Consider the following 13,379-nt stretch of genomic DNA (forward strand, 5'->3'; position numbering starts at 1 on the left):
TTTACTCTGTCAGAGGTGGGAAAACATCGATGACGCCCTGGCAAACATCGATGCCAGTTTTGATGACATTTTCTCCATCTCGTTTATAACTCGTTGGTTAAATTTTGTTTCGTTTAAGTACAAATAGTTTATCAAATCCTTTTGCTGATTAACGGCACAAGCCGTGCTTAGATATTAGCGGTGTTTCCTTTTGTTACTTTCTTATCCTTTTGCGGACATCGTGGAAGCACTCATGGATCAAGGTTGGTTACAAAATGTGTTTCCCGTTTGTGCCGCCATAACACGCTTTTTTCTGCCCAGAAATAAGTAGCAGCGACGACGCCGGAAACTCTCGCGATGCAACCGAAATTGCAGGCGACTTGGCCCCGGATGCTGAGACATCGGGGGCTCCCGAGCCAGACTCTACCTGTTCGGAGTCAGTGTTGAATGTGCGTACTCAGAGCCAATCGCCATCAGCAGGCGAGCCAAATGAAGAGGGATATGGCGGGGCTGGAGGCGATGCGCGTGTCTCGCGCTCCAGGAGCCGCAGTCACAATAGCGAGAAGGCGCGATCCCGAAGCGGATCCCATCACAGTCGCTCTCGCTCGCGGTCCAGGTCACGCAGCGGATCTGCGCACTCCGCAGCCAGTGGATCCCGACGCTCGCGCAGTGGCTCTGCGCGTTCTCGAAGTGGCTCTCGACACTCCAATGCATCGCGGCGCTCGCGTAGACGCTCCCGCAGTGGGTCTAATCGTTCCCGCAGCGGATCTGGATCTAGGCGTTCTCGCAGCGGCTCCAGACGCTCCCGCAGCGGATCTGGATCTGTGCGATCTCGCAGCGGCTCCAGACGCTCTCGCAGCGGTTCCAGACGTTCTCGCAGCGGCTCCAGGCGCTCCCGCAGTGGGTCCAATCGTTCTCGAAGCGGATCTGGGTCTAGGCGCTCTCGCAGCGGCTCCAGACGTTCACGTAGCGGCTCCAGGCGCTCTCGCAGCGGCTCTAGGCGTTCCCGTAGTGGATCCAATCGTTCTCGCAGCGGATCTGGATCTAGGCGTTCTCGCAGCGGCTCCAGGCGCTCACGTAGCGGCTCTAGACGATCTCGTAGCGGTTCTAGGCGCTCCCGTAGCGGGTCGGCGCGTTCCCGCAGTGGTTCTGGCTCCAGACGATCTCGTAGTGGTTCGAGACGATCCCGCAGTGGCTCTCGTCGCTCTCGCAGCGGCTCCCGTCGCTCTCGCAGCGGCTCCAAACGCTCGCGTAGCGGATCAGCGCGTTCACGAAGCGGCTCCAGGCGCTCCAGAAGTCGATCCAACAGTGCTGGCTCGCGGCGTCGCAAGGACTCGCGCGATAATCGCTCACGCTCGGGCAGTGCGGATTCCAAGGAGGGGGGTGTCCTCGCCAGACGCAAACGTTTGGCCATCAGTGACTCGGAAGGTGGGTATTACCTTCTACTACAAGTAGATTAACCATATAAATATTCCCTCTTCTCGCAGACGAAGGACCGAAGATGCAGAAGAAGCGTGTCAAAATTACGGACACGGATAACGAGGAAGAGGAGGATCGGGAAAAGTCCCCAAATAAGGCAGTGGAGAGTTCTGATGATGAGAACACGCCGGTTTCAAACGAACCAGAGTAAGTTCTCCCGCAATGCAGGATGTTTTCTTAACTGATATTTGCCTTTGCGCAGCAATAGCAACTTTATTTCGGACTTTGATAAAATGATGCTGCTGAAGAAGGAGGAGAAGCGCGTGCGTCGCCGCCGCAAGGGTGATATTGATCTGATCAACGATATGGACGATCTGATTGATCAGCTTATTGTGAACATGAAGAACGCCTCGGATGATGACCGGCAGCTGAACGTGATGGGAAAGCCGGCCACCAAAAAGATAGCCATGCTCAAGCAAGTAATGTCGCAGCTGATCAAGAGGGATCTGCAGAATGCCTTTTTGGAGCACAACGTACTCGATGTCCTAACCGACTGGCTAGCGCCGCTGCCAAATAAAAGTCTGCCCTGTCTTCAAATACGCGAAAGTATTCTCAAACTCCTGTCAGATGTAAGTGTGTCCCCATGGGAATAGGTATAATATAGTGATTCCATTATCCTCTTCGCTTGCAGTTTCCAACCATTCAAAAGGAATTGCTGAAACAGTCGGGCATCGGGAAGGCTGTTATGTACTTATACAAACATCCACAGGAGACCAAACAGAATCGTGATCGTGCCGGCCGCTTGATTTCCGAATGGGCACGGCCCATATTCAACCTCAGTTGCAATTTCTCGGCGATGAGCAAGGAGGAGCGGCAGGAGCGCGATTTGGCGCAGATGTCGCGCCATCGCCACAAGAGCCCCGAGCCACAGCCAGCCTCAACCAGTAATGCCCAATCCCTGAATCAGACCCTATCCGGCGAAGAGAAGCCGCTTAGACCAGGCGATCCTGGCTGGGTGGCACGCGCTCGTGTTCCTATGCCATCCAACAAGGACTACGTCATCCGCCCCAAGTCAACCGTCGAGGGTGAAGTCTCCAAGGTGCGTGCTCCTGCCGGCGCATTTTGATTCCATATTTATGCATTTTACAAATTTCAGGCAACGAAGCGCAAGCCAAACCGCTATGAGAAGCACATGAAACGTTTCCTCGACTCGAAGCGCCTGAAGGAGAGTCGCCGTGCCGTGGAGATATCCATTGAGGGTCGCAAGATGGCACTGTAAGCAGCAAGCATCCTAGCTAACTTTAATTAAGACACTATCCATTATCCAAAAGAACACCATAGAACAAAATCAATAAATTATATTTTTTGATTATAATTCAAGTTGAACTGAACGATTTTTGTATAGTCATAGTGGGACAATTGTCAATTATTAATAATTTATTTATTACTTTATAAATAATTTGATTTTGTTTAGACTAATTTGCATCGGCAATTTATTTATGTTTAATTTTCCAATTTTCCATATTTTTTTTTTTTAATAATTCTCTTTTCGTTTCTCTTCCGCCAATTTCTAGTGGGAATGGGAAGGGAATAGTTTATACATCAGGTATTTACTCTCAAAGGCTGTTATCAGCTTCAGTATTAATACTCACGAAACTTTAATCTGCAACCTTATCAACAAACAACAAACTTTTGTAAATAAGAATGCAGGTGAAATACTATACAAAAAATATAGATTTGTTTACAGCAAACTATATAAACGTCATCAACTAGATCTTACATATGTACATCTTTACATAACTATAAATGAATGAATATGTTCATAATTGCAAATGCAGGAATAAGTAAGAAAAATGATAACCTTAAAATAATTTACATACATATTTAAGCCCAAGCTGCAATAAAATTCGTAAATACACATACATATGTACATACATACATACATATACGAATTTAATTATTAATACCTAATATTTTAATTTAAAATAAAACTGTAACATTTTGCTGCATTTAAATGTTATCCCTTTTAATACATGTGTATGTATGTTTGTACATATGTACACGCAAAACAAGTGACTTAAATTGATATTAAACCCTAATAAAAGGTACTTTAGATTTTATTTTCCTCATTTACTTATTGCTAACTATGTATATTATGAAGTATGTTTGTATATGCAAAAATGCATTCATTTACACATACATATGTACATAACTTTGCAGTTATACCATTCTGTATGTACACACATTGCATTCAGGGCACAACATACATACATACATATGATGTACGCATGCATGAACACGCATTAGTAGCAACGGAAAACACAAAAAAAAAAATTCCATTGGCCATCGGCTTAGGAAAATTCGCGGTGTCAGTCCAACAGTAGCCAAGAAAATAAAAAAGTGTGTGTACAACAAATCACAAAGATACTCGTCGATCGGTGGTGGTCGGTCGGGTTGGCACACATTATAAAACGGCATTAATAATAAATGTCAAATTAAGGGCATTTCGTTTCGACACCGTTTGTTCCGTTTTGTCCGCAGCCCCAGCCCCCCGGTAGAAAATTCGTTGACTTCTGTTTTTTTTGTTTTTTTTTTTTTTGAGCCACTAACGGATTACTCTGTGCGTGGTAACTTTCCTCACCAAACAACCGCCTGAAGGTGGATATAAATAGATCTTATCTCGGAACGTGAACGGAGGCGTGGCGGCTGGACCAGGCGTCCGATTGCCTAGCGGGCGTGTTCACGGAGAGCAGCCGCCGGCAGCCACACTATCGCAGCGTCGCCGTGTGCTCCTATCTGCTCGGAAATCAGCCAACACCATCGGCGGCACTTGGGTCGGGTTCACCTCTGCCGGGAGCGCGCACATTATCGCGCCCAATATTAAACCAGTTGCGCTACCGTCAAATCGCTCAAACGCTTGTACGCCGTCCCAACTGGTGGTCGACAGCTCCTCAGATCCCCAAAGCGGAAGGTTAACTAGGTGAACGAACAAACACAGACATGTCGCAGCTGAAGAAGAACGAGAAGGTGGGCATCGTAGGCAGGTAAGAGTAGGACCATGAGTCCTGTAACAACTTGAATCGCCAATAGATACTTTATATATGTATATACATTCCAGTGGACTCATTGGCCGCTCCTGGTCGATGCTGTTCGCCTCGGTGGGCTACCAGGTGGTGTTGTACGACATCCTGCCCGAGCAGGTTTCCACTGCTCTGTCCGCCACCCAGAAGGAGCTGCAGGATCTCGAGTCCAAGGGCCTGCTACGCGGCAAACTGAGTGCTGCCCAGCAGTTCAGCTGCATTTCGGGAACCAATGACCTCAAGGAGCTGGTCAAGGACGCCATATTAGTGCAGGAGTGCATTCCCGAGCGTCTGGACCTGAAAAAGGCTTTGTACAAGCAACTGGATGCCGTCGTGGGACCCAACACCATTCTGTCCAGCTCCACCAGCACTTTCCTTCCCTCCCTGTTCAGCGCGGACCTGAAGCACAAGGCCAACGTGAGTACACCCCATAAATCTGTCCAGATAGCTAGCGGTTTCAGTTTGTTTTGAAAGAACACATTTCTTTGAGAGTGAAGAAATAGTCTTTGGTTAAAAAAGTTTATAGCTTTTATCTTAATTTAATACCGACAAATGCTTTAAATTCACCTGGTTTACTATTCCGACCTCGCTTGATGCAGTCCGCTTCGCGTCATCCGTCCTCGTCCCCAATTTCCAATTCCACGTAGTCATATCTGCAATGGAATCTAAGAGAGCGAAGGTATACTAGGTTCGTTGATGCACTAGGGGTTTATGGAGCTTTCCACCTTATCCATATTAATAAGCATTAGCTAAATGGAAACCCCAAGAAATATGCGTGCTCTTGCCAAATCGATTTACTGGTTGCTTCTAAAACGGATCTTTTGCGAGCCTTTAATGATATATGTATTTGGAGAGGCATCTTATATATTAAGATAATATAAGTAATAATAATTATAAAAATATTTAAATAAATGGGTAAAACCTGGAATTAAAGGAAAAAATATATATCGCTCGGGTATTTGCTCTCTAAATGCTCATTTCTAAGTCAGTTTGCAAGCATTTAGCGAGACTTCAGTCTGGATATAAAAGAGAATATTTCAATCTATATCAGAGGTATCACACGGTCGAGACTTTTTTAACCATAACATGCATTCTGTTTGGTTTGTTTTTGGAGCTACCAATTAAATCAAATTGCGTTTGATTTTGTGAACAACAGGTTTTGGTCTCCCATCCCGTCAACCCACCGTACTACGTGCCCCTGGTCGAGATAGTGCCAGCACCGTGGACCAAACCGGAGTGGGTTGTGAAGACGCGCGCCATAATGGATGAGATTGGCCAGAAACCAGTTACGCTGTCCCGCGAGATTGAGGGTTTCGCTCTTAACCGCATCCAGTATGCCATTCTCAACGAGACATGGCGCCTGGTCGAGGCCGGCATCCTCAATGTGAAGGACATTGACAGTGTGATGAGCAACGGCCTGGGGCCACGTTACGCCTTCCTGGGTCCCCTGGAGACGGCCCATCTCAATGCCGAGGGCATGGCCAATTACTTTGAGCGCTACTCCAAGACCATATATGCGGTTAGCGAGACCATGGGACCGACGCCCAAGATGGAGGGCCCGGTGGCCGTCGAGGTGGCCAAGCAGCTGGGCGAGATGGTGCCCCTGGATCAGCTCGCCGCCCGCCGCAGCTATCGCGACAACTGTCTCACCCAGCTGAGCATTCTCAAGAGCAAGCTCAACAAGTAATAGAATTCATTGTGTTTACCCTTTTTTTTTGTTTTGTTTTGAATTTAATTTTGATGTCTTAGCGATACTTTAAACCATAAACGATAGAGAAATGTGCTCTTGGAGCATTGAAAGGAGGAGAGAATCTAATTAACAGCGCAAATTAAAAATGAAATGATGATGTATCCTGTCGTAAAAGCGCTCGATAATAACTAAGAAAATAAACAGTTAACTTCTGATGTGTTGATTACATTTGAAATTGAAATGCCTAAACTACTTTGATCACAATTAACTTAGTTTCAGCTTAAACATACTTGGAACGCGTCATAGGACTCGACTCGAGTGGACTAACCCAATCCGAGTGACTTAACTAACTTAACTGGGCATGGTAATGGTGGTCTTATCTAACTTATTTTGAAAAACTGGACATGTCGGTGGAGATAACCGCTTGCGTTTATCTTCAAGGTGAAAAACCTCAGACATTCACTTTCAGGCGACATTGCTGCACGGGACCAGGTAGTGGCACTCTAACCGGTGCCCGGTTTCTTGGAGCAGCTCGGACGTCGGAAACTCGGCGTCGTGTAGGAGGCATTGGCCAAAATGGTCGAGGATGCTGGCTTTAAGGAACGGCGTTGCTGCGAACGCATCTGCGGCAAGGGTGTGCTGGTGGCAAAGACATTTGGGGCCGGCTTGGAGCGCAAGGAGACGGGCGTTTCGGGCACAATGGCATTACGTGGCACTGCCAATTGACGTGGCTGTTGATAGGTAGTCTCGTTGGATGCGGCAGCAGCGGGTAGCTTTACAAATGGAGCCACACGCTTAGTGGGTATCATTGCTTTTGTGTTTCCACTGGGCTTGGTATCCACCACCGCCGATTCGTTTATGGGCGGCGTTTTCATTCGATCCAAAACGATGCGCCTGCTCTCGCCGATTTTTGTAGGCGGATTGCTGATGGTGGTGGAGAATGAGTTGCGTCTCTGGCGGAACGATGCCAAAGCGGCTGTGTTCTTTACCTCCCTGGGCGGCACATTCTGTTGGTTTTCCTCCTGGCTTTCAGCTTTTGTGATCCCCTTGCGCATCTTGGGCTTGTCGTGAATGGACAGGGACGAGGATCGACGACGCATAGAGTCCGCATCGTTGGAAACACCCAGCGGCACTGGGTTGGGCTGCACAATGCAACTGGGCTGGGTCTTGGCCTGTCTGCCATAGTTGGTGGGATTCACCAGCAGGATAACTGGCCGCGGATCAATGCCATGCTGTTCGTGATCTCCGACTACTGATTGCCCGAGCTTATGCCTTTCCAGCAGCTCATTGATCTGCAGGGCAAGGGTATCGTCTACTAGCTCGGTCATGAACTCCTTTCTGTTCAGGCTGGACAGGGATTCGGCGGGATCTGGGATACGGGGCTCGCCGTCAAACGTGGCCGCGGAGCAGGTCATGGCATCGGGAAAGTCCTGGACTTTGGTGCCCGGCACCGCTACTTCTGCCCCTGCCGCTTCCTCCTGGCCCACTGCAGCACTGCCAGAACCCTTTGTCCAATTTTCCTTCAACAAAATATACAATTAAATGAATGATCCCGCAGCCAAGAGTACACACTTACTTGGAGATCTAGGTCGAATGTGCCCTGTCGGGTGTAGGGTAATGCAGCTGGCTTATCTGGTTGTTTGGCCTCTGGGGAGTTGGCACTGGGAATGGGATTCAGATTGACCCTGGGACCAATGAGAGCAGCAATAGGCTCTATTATGGCATCGAACAAATGCCAACTGCTCTTGTCAACCACTTGATGGACGAGCGCCCTTAGCCGTTGCAAGAGTTGGGACACCTCGCCCTCCTTTGGCGGTTCTTCGGTCGTTTGAAGAATTTCCTCCGTTTCTGTGTTCATTTTGTGATCGTCCAGACTGGAAATACGCAGCATTTGGAGATCCCGCTCGAATTTCAAACTGGAGGCCAGGTCGTCGTCTTCGACGAGCTTCAGCGGCGACTCAGCCGACAGCATCTGTTGGTTTTCGTTGAGGATCGTCCTCTCGAACGGTGTGTCGCTCTGGCAGATCTTGGATTTGGGCAGGTTGGCCGCCGATCGCGAGGCATTCAGCTTTAGCAGCTGCTTTTGGAACGAGCTGCTGGTGCAGCGCTGGAGGGGTGTTTCGCATCCTTGGTTTGGCGAATCATTGCGCATGCCAACGGGCGGGCTCTCGCTGCTCAAATCCGGATGAGCTTCGGCGACCGACATAACCTCCGTTATTTGGGCCTTCAAAGCGATGCCCTTGGCGCAGGCCTCCTTCTCCATGGAGTCGAAGGGATCGTATGGGCCCTTGAAACTGTTCGACTCCTCGAACCATGGCTCCTCATTGCCGGGCTCCTGCCCAAAGTCAATTAGATTGCCAGCTTCACACATTTCTGCTGCAATATTACTTATAAACTGACAAATTTCTACTTCGAACGAATGCCGCTGAAATGGCGCTTAAAAAGTTGGCAATCGGGAATTAAAACTATCGATATACATATGCTAGCATATACCAGAACCTTTCGCGAAACTCAAGGTACGCTGGAAGTGGAACCAATTCCTATTTTTATTATATAGGATAAGCTACTATAAGTTAGGTAAATTCTTATTATTAATTACCAAATATAGAACATATTTGCTATTCAGTATTTCCGGGATATATTATTATATATACTGCTAAAATGCGAAATTTTGGCAAAATTGCTTTTACGGAGCCATTGTGGGAGTTCTGGCCCTGTTCGAAGCGACGCCTGATAAATAAATTAGCACAAAGCGAGGTAAGAATATATAAAATATTTAAAAATTTGCAGTGTAGCCGGCCCTGCCGCTGAATAGCAGCGCAATATATCGATAGCTGGAAATTATTTTCACAAGTCATCGACGAATGTCCACCTCTGAGACTCTGGTTCTTTTCTTTGTGGTTTTTAAATTAATTAAATTTTTTCACTTCTCGATTATGTTTATTGTATATACTTAACGCATTGAGCAATGGTGGATGTTTAGCCAAAAAGACAGATTAAGACAAGTCCTTCTAAACCGAGATACAAAGTCGTGGTATTAAAGGAGCAAAAGGAATCAAAAATTCTCACCTCAAGATGAACTGGACACTTTTATCACAAGCCACTGGCGCAATATTCCTTGTTGCCCTCAGCAGTATTAGGGTGCACGCCCAGCTAGACCTGGATCAAATCCAGACCCAGCTGCCAGAGCAGCTCGTCAAGACGAACCTCAGCTATGCGGATGTCAAGGATTCGGTTCGCAATAAGTGCATCCAAGTGGCTGGAGAAGAGGCGGGCAGCCAGGCCTTCGCCGAGATCGAAACTGGCTTCATGCACCTCACCGACTGTGCGAATCACCTGGTCAACTACACGGCCATTCAGCAGGAGATCCAGGAGGCGAGTCCCAAGGGCGAGCTCGATGTGGTCTTCAACAAGTACTGCACGCGGCGGTCGGAGGCCGTGGAGTGCTTTGATCAGTTCACGGCGAAGCTCTCGCCCTGCCTGGTCAAGGATGAGCAGGAGGGCCAGGAGGTAATCAAGCGCATCATCGAGAGCCTGCTCAACTTCGTTTGCCACAAGGACGGCGACCAAATAGCCCTGTTCATAGCCGAAAAGGGCCCCGAGTGCCTCGCATCGCAAAAGGAGAACATCGAGCAGTGCGTGAACAATACCTTTGGACCGTACCTGAACTTCTCCGGCGGCCTGCAGGACAATCAGATCAAATCGATACCCATGCTGACCGTCGGCCAGAAGGAGTGCGACGACATGCTGGTTCTCCAGGCGTGCGTGGTCAGCAAACTGGAGCAGTGCACTGACATAACGCCGGCCAATCTCGTCGAGTCCATGTTCAACTTTATCAGGAACCAAACTCTGTGTCGAAACTACCAGAAGTCTCCTCTGGTCGCAGCTGCTGCCGGCGGCGGCGACGGACTCCAATCGAATGCCGTCAATGTATTATATTTAGCCGTATATTTCCTTTTCGCAGTGATTTTTTCTATCAAAAAATCTCCTTAGTTTTAAGATGGAACAGTGAAAGCTTGATTGAATCAAATATTATTACCTCGAATCTCTGAAAATGTAAAAGCTTAGCTTAGGCAAAAAATAATGCAACATGGCAATCATTATTTTCGAATGAATAGATTTAGCGTTTTGTTTTCTTTTTTTTTTTCAATTATTTCCGGCGCTACAGTTTATAATCTTGCGACTTGCAGTGCAGGTTTTGATTAATTTTAATTGGTAAATTATAAGACACGCGAAATACTTTTGGATTCCTTCGGTTTAAAGGGTTGTTGTTGTTCTGATTTGAGTTCACTTAGGCAGAATGAATGCACGCTAAATACTCTACATATTATAAATAAATTGTAAATGAGAATCTGTTTTCTAAATAGGGATATATACGTAAGTATCATGGATGTAAGAATAAAGGGTATATTTGCTATAACGAACAAATTAAAAACAGGTGAATTTGTTAATGGGGGGGGGGGTTATTACAGGGTTCATCAAGTTACAAAATACACCATCGGATGACCTCAATAAGGACATGCAAATAAAGATTATTTTTGTGTTTTAGTTTTTTTTTGCCTAAAATAAAACTTCTGTTAAGAGAGGTTTATAAAAAAAAAAAAAACAAATATAAATAAAAACATTTTTTTTAATAAATATTTTAATTATTATTATTTTAATTATTTAAAAATAAATAATAGAAATACCACTTTAAATAATAGAAATAACGATTACCAAATTTTATAAATTCCGGTTTCACGAATTTCATTTTAAATAAATACAAATCGATAGATTCGAATGAAAAGATTTCAAACTCTATCGATAGTGGTTTCGATCAGCACGATCGATGCCAATCGATAAATGTAAATATATTATTTATATAGCAAAAATGTAGATGTGGGAACTCCCTGATCTTCGGGACATCAGTTTGCCAGGCATCACAATGACGATCGCCACCGAATGTGGACGGACGAATGTGGAGGTAGACGGCACGGTGATGGAGCCGATCTCGACGGCAACTTTGGTGCTAACCGGAGCCTCGATCGTTATGCGATTCGTTTCCATCTTCATCAATTGGAGCCTGGCCTACGAGTATTGGACGGATGAGGCATATGCCTATTGCGCCTGGACAGTGGGATCGATCCTGGTGCCCATGGTAGTCACATCGGCTATATACATTCACATGTAAGGTGAAATTCTATGAAAATAGATTAGCATTCAAATTTGCTTGATTTTCCAGCCTAATAGCCAGCCACTCTGGCCAGAAACGCATGACGGGCCGAGGAGTATATGCCAATGCGGCCATCTCGTATCTGTTCCGGGATGCTTACGCTCTCAATTATGCTCTGAAGTATGCCAGGGCCAAGGAGCAGGATGACAAACCCTCCGAAATCAGGTAATTGCAATGCCAATGGAAGTGAATCTCGTTGGCCATGCATTTCCATATTTGAAATTTCAAGTTTCAATTGATGTTTTTTATTTTTTTGATTTCTTAGATATTATCAGAAGCTCATGACGGAGGAGTGCAATGTGGGCTTTGTCCGGCTCTTTGATTCGTTTTTGGAGTCTGCACCGCAGAAAGTATTGCAGCTCGCCATAGTGCTGCGATCGCCCAAGGAGTTGACATGTATGTAATTTGATTTCCTTAGCAAAATGTCAGTTATCTCAGTTTTAATATTACAGACTATCGCATCTTTGTCTTCGTCGTGTATTTTTTGAGCATTGCGTGGTGCATTCAGGCCTACAATCGATCCAATCGCCTCGTCCAGCTGGACAAGCACGACATAGCGGCGCGAGGACGCTTCTTTCAGTTCATTTTCCTGTTGTGCTTTACAGGTGCGTTGTAGTCGTCACTCCTGATTAAATATAGTTTATATATATGTATATGTATTTGTAGTATCGCGTACAATCTGCATTGCCTATATGGCAAGCGTATTTCCCTTGGAAACTCTAGTGTTCTGCGCTGTCCATGCCTGGTTGTGCGGCTCTGTTGTGTTTGTGGTGGACTCGCCAACGATCGCCATGTCCCGCTTTATGAACTACCTGTACTGCCTGTGCTTCGGGGTAGTCTATTTGTTTATTTATACGCCCCTTAAGGATGGACCCACCAAGTACAAGTATTCCATTTACCTAACGTTTTGTCTGTTGCAAAACGTCGTTGCCTGCGCTCTGTATATTCCCCTGTATGTTGCAATTGCCATAACTGCCTTGTATATTGTCGGAATTGTGATATTAATATTCTACTATTCAAGATGCCATCCTAGTATTGTGCCTACGTATTTGTAAGTTAAGTACATATGTACTTAGATGTAATTACTTAATTTTATAGTTAATCCAAAGCGGCAATTTAAATAACTAAGTAGGTGCTTTGCATGTGTTTAGTCATTCCTCAATATACATATACTCAGATATTTTAATGAGAAATTAAAGAGCAATAAAGTAGTATATTTTTTTAAGGACTGCCTTGTTTTTTTCTAGGTCACAACAAATAATGACAAATAATTTCAAGATCGTACATGACTTTCTTTTTGCACCTTTTGACTAGGTGGCAACGCCAGTGACATTTCACCATTTCTCTTTTCTCCTCTCTCCCACGGAACAGAGCGAAAGGATGAACTCTAGTTAGTATGGCCTTCTCGCTCTAACTCAATGGTAGCAAAGGAAACCCTTCACACATACTTGTGTACATACTTACATACTTTGTTGTGATGTACAGTGTTCGGTGTTCAGTTTACACTGAGAAAAAAATAAATCCAAGGTCACAAATGGCTCAGTTTTTAGATTGCAAAGTTGTATCAGAGATTAATATCAAGCTAAAATATTTCTTAAAGAGTTAAGATAAATTAGAATTCAATAGAAAGATAGAATGGCTTACAAATATATGTCATTTAAATGCTTTAAACAATTCAACAATAGTACTTATTTTAAAGATTTTTATAAAGTTTAGTTTGGGATTACATTGAAGTACGGAATTCACAAGAACTCTGCTTTTATTTAGCCCTATTTCATAATTACATACATACATATATTTCATAATTACGTACATATACATACATTCATAGCTCCCAATTGATGTGCGCTTGCGCAGTTGAAGCAGCGTAAAATGGCCAAGAGCGTCGCTGGAACCAGTTTCGGGCCCAATTACGAGGCTCACGCACCCGGAGCCGAACTGGTTCGCGGAGCCAGCTCTAGTTTCTTTCGGCCAAGCTAAGCTCAGGCTAGTTGGCAGC

General features: G+C 45.5%; 5 protein-coding genes across 7 annotated transcripts; 4 read left to right on the forward strand and 1 right to left on the reverse strand.

Moving 5' to 3' along the window:
• The first annotated feature begins 36 nt into the window (after nt 1–36).
• On the forward strand, nt 37–2,784 carry LOC108083588 (IWS1-like protein). The gene is made up of 6 exons (XM_017179448.3): nt 37–242; nt 301–1,407; nt 1,467–1,605; nt 1,661–2,027; nt 2,090–2,497; nt 2,555–2,784. Exons 1-6 carry the CDS (start codon nt 233–235, stop codon nt 2,675–2,677), a joined length of 2,154 nt encoding a protein of 717 aa, XP_017034937.2. The 5' UTR covers nt 37–232; the 3' UTR covers nt 2,678–2,784.
• A 1,294-nt stretch (nt 2,785–4,078) lies between these two features.
• Had1 (beta Hydroxy acid dehydrogenase 1) lies at nt 4,079–6,403 on the forward strand. The gene is made up of 3 exons (XM_017179381.3): nt 4,079–4,442; nt 4,517–4,895; nt 5,635–6,403. The coding sequence occupies exons 1-3, from the start codon at nt 4,399–4,401 to the stop codon at nt 6,163–6,165; spliced, it is 954 nt and encodes a 317-aa protein (XP_017034870.1). The 5' UTR covers nt 4,079–4,398; the 3' UTR covers nt 6,166–6,403.
• Nucleotides 6,187–8,609, reverse strand: LOC108083537 (uncharacterized). The gene is made up of 2 exons (XM_017179380.2): nt 7,745–8,609; nt 6,187–7,688 (listed from the first exon to the last, which is right to left on the reverse strand). Exons 1-2 carry the CDS (start codon nt 8,537–8,539, stop codon nt 6,672–6,674), a joined length of 1,812 nt encoding a protein of 603 aa, XP_017034869.1. The 5' UTR covers nt 8,540–8,609; the 3' UTR covers nt 6,187–6,671.
• A 409-nt stretch (nt 8,610–9,018) lies between these two features.
• LOC108083608 (27 kDa hemolymph protein) lies at nt 9,019–10,519 on the forward strand. Its single transcript, XM_017179479.3, has one exon. The coding sequence runs from the start codon at nt 9,244–9,246 to the stop codon at nt 10,159–10,161; it is 918 nt and encodes a 305-aa protein (XP_017034968.1). The 5' UTR covers nt 9,019–9,243; the 3' UTR covers nt 10,162–10,519.
• Nucleotides 10,520–11,039: 520 nt separating this feature from the next.
• On the forward strand, nt 11,040–13,352 carry LOC108083505 (XK-related protein 6). 3 transcript variants are annotated; one of them, XM_017179313.2, is made up of 6 exons: nt 11,040–11,334; nt 11,390–11,545; nt 11,646–11,776; nt 11,833–11,985; nt 12,047–12,431; nt 13,212–13,352. In XM_017179313.2, exons 1-6 carry the CDS (start codon nt 11,045–11,047, stop codon nt 13,249–13,251), a joined length of 1,155 nt encoding a protein of 384 aa, XP_017034802.1. In that variant the 5' UTR covers nt 11,040–11,044; the 3' UTR covers nt 13,252–13,352. The 3 variants fall into 3 exon arrangements, with proteins under 3 accessions (XP_017034802.1, XP_070144827.1, XP_070144826.1); XM_070288726.1 differs by lacking the exon at nt 12,047–12,431 and having other exon boundaries at nt 13,212–13,324; XM_070288725.1 differs by lacking the exons at nt 12,047–12,431; nt 13,212–13,352 and adding an exon at nt 12,628–12,839.
• Nucleotides 13,353–13,379: the final 27 nt, after the last annotated feature.

The sequence above is a fragment of the Drosophila kikkawai genome, chromosome X (genome assembly GCF_030179895.1).
Source record: "Drosophila kikkawai strain 14028-0561.14 chromosome X, DkikHiC1v2, whole genome shotgun sequence".
Taxonomy (NCBI): domain Eukaryota; kingdom Metazoa; phylum Arthropoda; class Insecta; order Diptera; family Drosophilidae; genus Drosophila; species Drosophila kikkawai.

What these genes read in the sequence shown, in the direction of transcription:
- LOC108083588 (XM_017179448.3), top strand. An exon ending in GGCCATCAGTGACTCGGAAG is followed by an intron (nt 1,408 to 1,466) that starts GTGGGTATTACC and finishes CTCTTCTCGCAG; the next exon opens with ACGAAGGACCGAAGATGCAG. An exon ending in TCGAGGGTGAAGTCTCCAAG is followed by an intron (nt 2,498 to 2,554) that starts GTGCGTGCTCCT and finishes TACAAATTTCAG; the next exon opens with GCAACGAAGCGCAAGCCAAA.
- Had1 (XM_017179381.3), top strand. Translation starts at nt 4,399, where the DNA reads ATGTCGCAGCTGAAGAAGAACGAGAAGGTGGGCATCGTAGGCAG. An exon ending in AAGGTGGGCATCGTAGGCAG is followed by an intron (nt 4,443 to 4,516) that starts GTAAGAGTAGGA and finishes TATACATTCCAG; the next exon opens with TGGACTCATTGGCCGCTCCT. An exon ending in ACCTGAAGCACAAGGCCAAC is followed by an intron (nt 4,896 to 5,634) that starts GTGAGTACACCC and finishes TGTGAACAACAG; the next exon opens with GTTTTGGTCTCCCATCCCGT.
- LOC108083537 (XM_017179380.2), bottom strand. Translation starts at nt 8,539, where the DNA reads ATGTGTGAAGCTGGCAATCTAATTGACTTTGGGCAGGAGCCCGGCAAT. An exon ending in CATTCGACCTAGATCTCCAA is followed by an intron (nt 7,689 to 7,744) that starts GTAAGTGTGTAC and finishes ATTTTGTTGAAG; the next exon opens with GAAAATTGGACAAAGGGTTC.
- LOC108083608 (XM_017179479.3), top strand. Translation starts at nt 9,244, where the DNA reads ATGAACTGGACACTTTTATCACAAGCCACTGGCGCAATATTCCTTGTT.
- LOC108083505 (XM_017179313.2), top strand. Translation starts at nt 11,045, where the DNA reads ATGTGGGAACTCCCTGATCTTCGGGACATCAGTTTGCCAGGCATCACA. An exon ending in TTTCCTGTTGTGCTTTACAG is followed by an intron (nt 11,986 to 12,046) that starts GTGCGTTGTAGT and finishes ATGTATTTGTAG; the next exon opens with TATCGCGTACAATCTGCATT. An exon ending in AGTATTGTGCCTACGTATTT is followed by an intron (nt 12,432 to 13,211) that starts GTAAGTTAAGTA and finishes ATACATTCATAG; the next exon opens with CTCCCAATTGATGTGCGCTT.